General features: G+C 39.7%; 2 protein-coding genes across 3 annotated transcripts in view; both read right to left on the reverse strand.

Annotated features, from left to right (window-relative positions):
• Positions 1–355: 355 nt before the first annotated feature.
• On the reverse strand, positions 356–4,974 carry cyp20a1 (cytochrome P450, family 20, subfamily A, polypeptide 1). 2 transcript variants are annotated; one of them, XM_080532782.1, is made up of 13 exons: positions 4,809–4,974; positions 4,315–4,364; positions 3,820–3,986; positions 3,546–3,691; positions 3,278–3,445; positions 3,050–3,128; positions 2,774–2,886; positions 2,640–2,694; positions 2,345–2,450; positions 2,129–2,240; positions 1,268–1,332; positions 1,072–1,161; positions 356–880 (listed from the first exon to the last, which is right to left on the reverse strand). In XM_080532782.1, exons 1-13 carry the CDS (start codon positions 4,878–4,880, stop codon positions 730–732), a joined length of 1,374 nt encoding a protein of 457 aa, XP_080388908.1. In that variant the 5' UTR covers positions 4,881–4,974; the 3' UTR covers positions 356–729. The 2 variants fall into 2 exon arrangements, with proteins under 2 accessions (XP_080388908.1, XP_080388907.1); XM_080532781.1 differs by having other exon boundaries at positions 2,345–2,465.
• Positions 4,975–5,488: 514 nt separating this feature from the next.
• tmem237b (transmembrane protein 237b) overlaps positions 5,489–6,000 on the reverse strand; it is an 11,648-nt gene continuing 11,136 nt past the window's right edge. The window contains exons 13-14 of the mRNA XM_080531810.1: position 6,000; positions 5,489–5,812 (exon numbers count right to left, since the gene is read on the reverse strand). The exon at position 6,000 is cut by the window's right edge and continues 121 nt beyond it. Coding sequence (XP_080387936.1) covers positions 5,748–5,812; position 6,000 — 66 coding nt within the window. The 3' untranslated portion in view covers positions 5,489–5,747. The remainder of the gene's footprint in view (positions 5,813–5,999) is intronic.

Consider the following 6,000-nt stretch of genomic DNA (forward strand, 5'->3'; position numbering starts at 1 on the left):
GAGGAAGCGTTGGAATTGGGAAAATTGTGGCATCCCGATTGTTGAATGACTTACTAAAAGTGTATGCGAGTGATTTCCCCGATGTTCCCTTTTAAGTTATTAGTGTCTAGAAAATCTAAGTTTCTATAAGAATGTGACCGAGGCTAGTTAGACCCAGGCAGAATACTAGCTAAGACCTAAACAAAATGTAAAAAAAATAAAAAAAATAAAAAAGCCATGATGACATGGATCAAATGTGCTTTATTCACTTTCAGGAGTAGAGGATAGGTGTTCGCATAAACAATATCACACTCCTTACACATCAGGTGACCAGAATACATTTATTTATTTATTTTTCAAATAAAAAAAAGGGGGAAATTAAAATGTTTGATCTGTAAGCCTGTCACAGACCACACCATCAATTAGTGGTATGATGCTGGCAGCCAGTCCATGTGGAATGTTAGTGCAGAGGTCCCAACATGATAAGGATAAATATCACTTGAGGAAGCATAGGGTGTACGTCTTAAATAGGCTTTGACAAACATGATTACTGATCATTGATAAATGACCATGCAGCCATCATTTATGTACTACAGATCATACTATTGAGATCGTACTAGGGAGAAAAACAACAACATCATGTCAGGTGCCCAAGTGCTATCATAATGGTCCCAGACAATGACTTGAGCTGATCCAAACTGACTGATAATTGCTCTCTTAAATAATAGTTTGGGGTGCCCATATGTGCAGTTAGCTTCTCCTGCTCACAGTAATCCAGGTGTCATCTTTAGGCGTGGATACCAGCTCAGATCTGGCCTCGACCACCTGGCTCTCCACTCTGTGGAGCTTCAGCTGGCGCACTAAAGTGCTGAGGAGTATGGTAGCCACAGTGTACGCAAACCTGGGGGGGTAGATACAAGTTTGGGTTTGAAGTTACAAGCTCAGATCTCTCTTCTGAGACAGAAGGTCTCACATTGTCTATCAATTCAGTTCCAAAACATGCTATTCCTGTACTATCTAGTACTGCCTCCATTTTCCTCTTTGTGAATGTTTTCTAAAACATACACCCCTATCCCCTCCGATTCCCTTTACCTTAGCTCAGGACAGGCCTGGTTTCCTAAGAAGCCAAGCAGAGTGAAGCTTTTCCTGGTTGAGTCTTCCTCAAACCGGTCTGGGTCAAATCTGAATGGATGGAAGTGGAGGTATTCAAACGAGGATCCCAAAACAGAGCCACATACAATATACAATTCCAAGGACAATGCATATGAACACACAGTCACACACAGACCTGTGGGGAAGGGTCCAGGTATTAGCATCCTGCAGGACTACACCCAGGGCATAGATCACTAGAGTCTGAAAAAGAGTATGGTGTTTTTCACTCATTCATTTTTGTCATTATCTGTGGGATGACCTATCCATTCTTACAATATTCTATAATACAAAATGATATAGCATGACAAAAATCACAATTATAGGACCACACATACACCAATCAAATTGCCAAAGTAGTTTCAGTCTAACAATCTAAATGTACAGTACAGGCCAAAAGTTTGGACACACCTTCTCATTCAATGTGTTTCCTTTATTTTCATGACTATTTACATTGTAGATTCTCACTGAAGGCATCAAAACTATGAATGAACACATAGGAATTATGTATTTAACAATAAAGTGTGAAATAACTCTAAATATGTCTTATATTTTAGATTCCTCAAAGTAGCCACCCTTTGCTTTTTTGTTGTTAATAAAAAAAAATGTTTTGTTGTTAATAAAATATATAATAATAATATTTAATATATATATATAATAACATATTATTATTAACACATATTATATTTAATATTATTATTATATATTTTATTAACAACAAAAAAGCAAAGGGAGGCTACTTTGAGGAATCTAAAATATAAGACATATTTAGAGTTATTTCACACTTTATTGTTAAATACATAATTCCTATGTGTTCATTCATAGTTTTGATGAATGTACCAAATAGTCATGAAAATAAAGGAAACGCATTGAATGAGAAGGTGTGTCCAAACTTTTGGCCTGTACTGTACATGCACTGGGGCAGCGTGTTTAGAAACTGTTTTTGCTGTGCCGAACAAGAGATGGTTATGAAGAAAAGGACTAGAAACAGATACAGTACCTCTTTTGGAATAACATGCTGATCAACTTTCCCTTCAACTTCCTGCAGCCTGGCTGCGATGGGTGTCAGTTTAGCTGTTCGAACAGTCTCATTCAAAACCTGCTGGCAGTACCTGGAGAGGGACAGCATTTTTATCAAGTCTAGCAAATACTTGTCTCAAATAGCTGCCCCCACCTGACTGGGACAGAACATGCTGTATGACATTGTGGATGTTACCTGAGCTGTGGGATTTTGTCCAGAGAAATAGGCTCACTGCCCAGGACATCCTCCAGCTCCTGGTACAATTTCTCCTGGACTTCCTCTGAAGTGGACAGGAAGTGTACTGCCCAGATGCACACTGTGGAAAAATGGTTCCACATCACAAACATGAGGGGGAGCAGGATTTTCTGAGAGATATTTACCAAATTGGTGATTTTCTTATGATTAGAAAGCATTAATTGAGACTGGATAAACCAATGTGATTGCAATGGAGCTGTCACAGATATTATCCAATCAGAATTACTCTACTCACAATTAGCTGCTATGACACAACCTGCCAGTGTGAAAACCATGCTGTCCTCCATCACCTGCAGGACAAAAAAAGATGTCTCTAAAAGTTTTCAATTAGTAATCTCTCTTGATAATTATAGAGGTCATTTAGGTCACCTGTCTCTCTGTGAGGTTGGACTGAAGAAGAGTGTCCACAAATGCTGTCTGGCCACTTTGTCCCTTCCTCTCTTTAGCCACAGCCATTAGCACTGTTTCCATCTCTGTCAGCGCTGTAAAACACATACTTAGCATGAGAAAATAAAGAAATATTGGTAAGAATGTGCTCTGACGTCGTTCTCCATATGGGACACATGCTAAGGTGCACAGGTATGGTGTGACCCACATGATCCATAACAATGAAAGCATCAAAGCAGACAGCTAGCTCTCACTCACCACTTTCATAGTGCCTCTTTCTGCTGGAGCTCTTCTCCAAAGAGCCGTCCAAGTAACCTTTGCCAATCTCTGACCAGATCTGTCAGGTCAACGGGACTTATCAGTGAAAACTTACAAGTGGCATATTTTTTTAACAGACATATTTCTGTAGGGATATTTAGATTTAGATATATTATTATTATTATTTTAAATTATTATTCTTATTTATTTAATTGAGAAACTGCTCACCGCCTCATGGTTCTTGCGGAAGTGGATGACCTCAGCATCATTTCTGAAGCGGTCACCCAAGGCTAGCTGTGTAACCGCCTTCATGGCCAATCCAAGTAGGTGAGCACAGAGAGGCGTGTGTTGGTCCGTAGGAAAAGACTGCCATTTCCCCACCAATTCCTCCACCAGCTAGAGGAGAACCAAGCGAAAAGTAGGAAGACTGTCTCATCCATGAGATATGGGCACAAAGAAGCTTCTGAAATAAACAATAAATGCACAAAACACATACCTTAAGCAGTATGGGAAAGTTATTCTTCAGGGTGTTGTTGATAGCGCTCTCATACACCTTCTTCCTAAGCAGAGTCTCAGTGGCCCCTCCACCCATTCCTGAGTGGTATCCTAGCAATGACTTCAGCATTGTTTCAAATGAGTCCGCTAAGATGGCACAGAAGGGTTTCTAAATTTCAAGAATGAACAAACTAAACTACTGAATAATAAAAGAAAAAAAAATGTTTCATCGATTCATTCTAAAACAGTACCCCCACCCCCATCCTTGTACTCACTGGTCCTATTGGGGTTGATGTGCTGCCTGAGTTGGTCCACTGAGCCTAAGCTGACCACAGGCCGTCCACCGAACCAGAACGATGCTACAGGCCCAAACTGATCATGAAGGCTGACTAGGAATTCATGCAGGCTGCCTCTACTCACAATGTCCTGGAGGTTGCCATCCCTTGGAAATGTGAACATTAATAAAGGGAGTGAGATAAACCTGGCTAGTAGTGTGTGTAGTGATTTCTGCATGCAGTGTAAAACATGGGGACAATCTATTTTGAGATGCATATAACTGTATTTCTACAACCTATCTGTTTGGCTGAAGGAATTACCTTCCCTGAGAGCAACATCACTTTTTCAAAACATGACTTGAAGCTATACACCATTTACAAAATCAACAAAATCATAAACATGAAACAGTCAAAAATATGTATTTCTTTTTAAACCAGATGTTTGAGTGCTTTTTAAACCACAAGTTGAGTGCTGAAGAGAGAATAAACGCTCACTTCTCTTCTGTGGGGTTGAGTCCTGGAATGCCAGAGGCACGTCTTGATGACTGTGGGGAAAATGAAATATTTCTGTCATTGAAGTTGGAGCTAACAAAAGTTGTGGGTTTGCAGTCTTGCAAATCCACCTCCATAATAATATATGAGCCTCACTAGAATAACAAAACAAAGCCCCAGACTCCACTGGACAGAGAAACGGTGCCTGACTGTCCATTTCATTGACCATTTGGCTGGATCGCAATTGCGAAAGCGACACAAGGATGCAATCAGCTGGCAACTTCTTTTGTTGACATCAAAAGTTCTGTTACTTTAGCCAAACCACTGGGATGATATCTACATTTGGATGTTGTGGGTGAATATACATATCATCCTAATCACAGATGTGGCTTGTTACCGTTGTAAACAGGTTGTAGTAGCTAGGCAGCTATGCTGTAACTTATTAAATGATTCTCTGGCTAGCTAACCAGCTGTTGCACCGACAGCCATGGACTTACCGGGTATAAATAGAGAACTGCGCCAACCAAAATGATGACAAACGTAACAGCAAAGATTGCAAAGTCCAGCATGGTTGATAATGTTTATTCGAAGAGACTTGTTCCTTCACTCTGTTCCATTGACTAAGTAAGAAACGAGTAACTCGCTGTGCAACACAGAAGACACCACGTCTACAGCAGCTGGCTGTAGCATCATCCTCATAAATCTGTGCTCTACTAGGACGCCTGCACAGAGCAGAGGCCGCTAATGCATCCCAGAGAGCATGGATGGAACAGAGAGGGTTCCTCTCCTTGTCACTATCCCACAATCAGAAGCACTGAAAACAAATGATAGTCGAAGTATTATTATTATAGTGAATAACGGTAACAATGTTGAGTCTCCTTTATGGCGCTTTCACACCAGTCCAGCCCTTTCACATGACGTTGAGGAGGGGAGATTAGCCTAAACCATTTAAGGCTATAGAGATGGACCCCTAGTTGCAAAACGTTTCTCTTTGAAGAAAATTCCTCCTCTGCCAAAGGAATAATAATACTGCTGCTTCTCTTTCAAAGTGTTTATTATGCTGCAACTGAAACCATAGACATCAGTGATTAAAACTGTAAAATAGGACATGGTGCATCATAAATTACTGTCTTCAATTGTGTTAGGATTGGTTTCATTATCCTGATCTAAAGGCCATATAATTAGAACTGTCAAATCTTGAAACATAAAGGCTTTGCGAAGAGGATTTGTGTTTGCTAACCTTTTGAAAATGTCGAAAATGATTACAAATCTTAGATAATATTTTATTTCCAAAGGTAAACATTACATTTGACATAATAAGCACACATTTGAGTCACACAAAAATATATTGATACCACAATTTGGACATTTTGTGTATTCTAACAATGTACAAATATTTGGCAAAATTATATTTGGCTAAATAACACATAGCTGCCTCAAGCAGTCATCTCTGGTTTCTCCTCATTTTTCTGGGTCTCGATCTTCATCGCCATTAAGAACCCTGATTAGGAGACAGAGGGTGTAGATATGACGCACAAGTGTTGATTAGGGGCCAGGAACAACATTTTAAAATGGTTTCTGGGTATAAAAAAATAAATAATGAACGAAAATAAATGTGAACAAGCCGTAAGCAGCTTAAATTGTGGGGTTGCTAGGTGACACATCCTTGTAAATACCACTCCACTCACC

Source organism: Nansenia antarctica, assembly GCF_963989245.1.
Source record: "Nansenia antarctica genome assembly, chromosome: 5".
Taxonomy (NCBI): Eukaryota; Metazoa; Chordata; class Actinopteri; order Argentiniformes; family Microstomatidae; genus Nansenia; species Nansenia antarctica.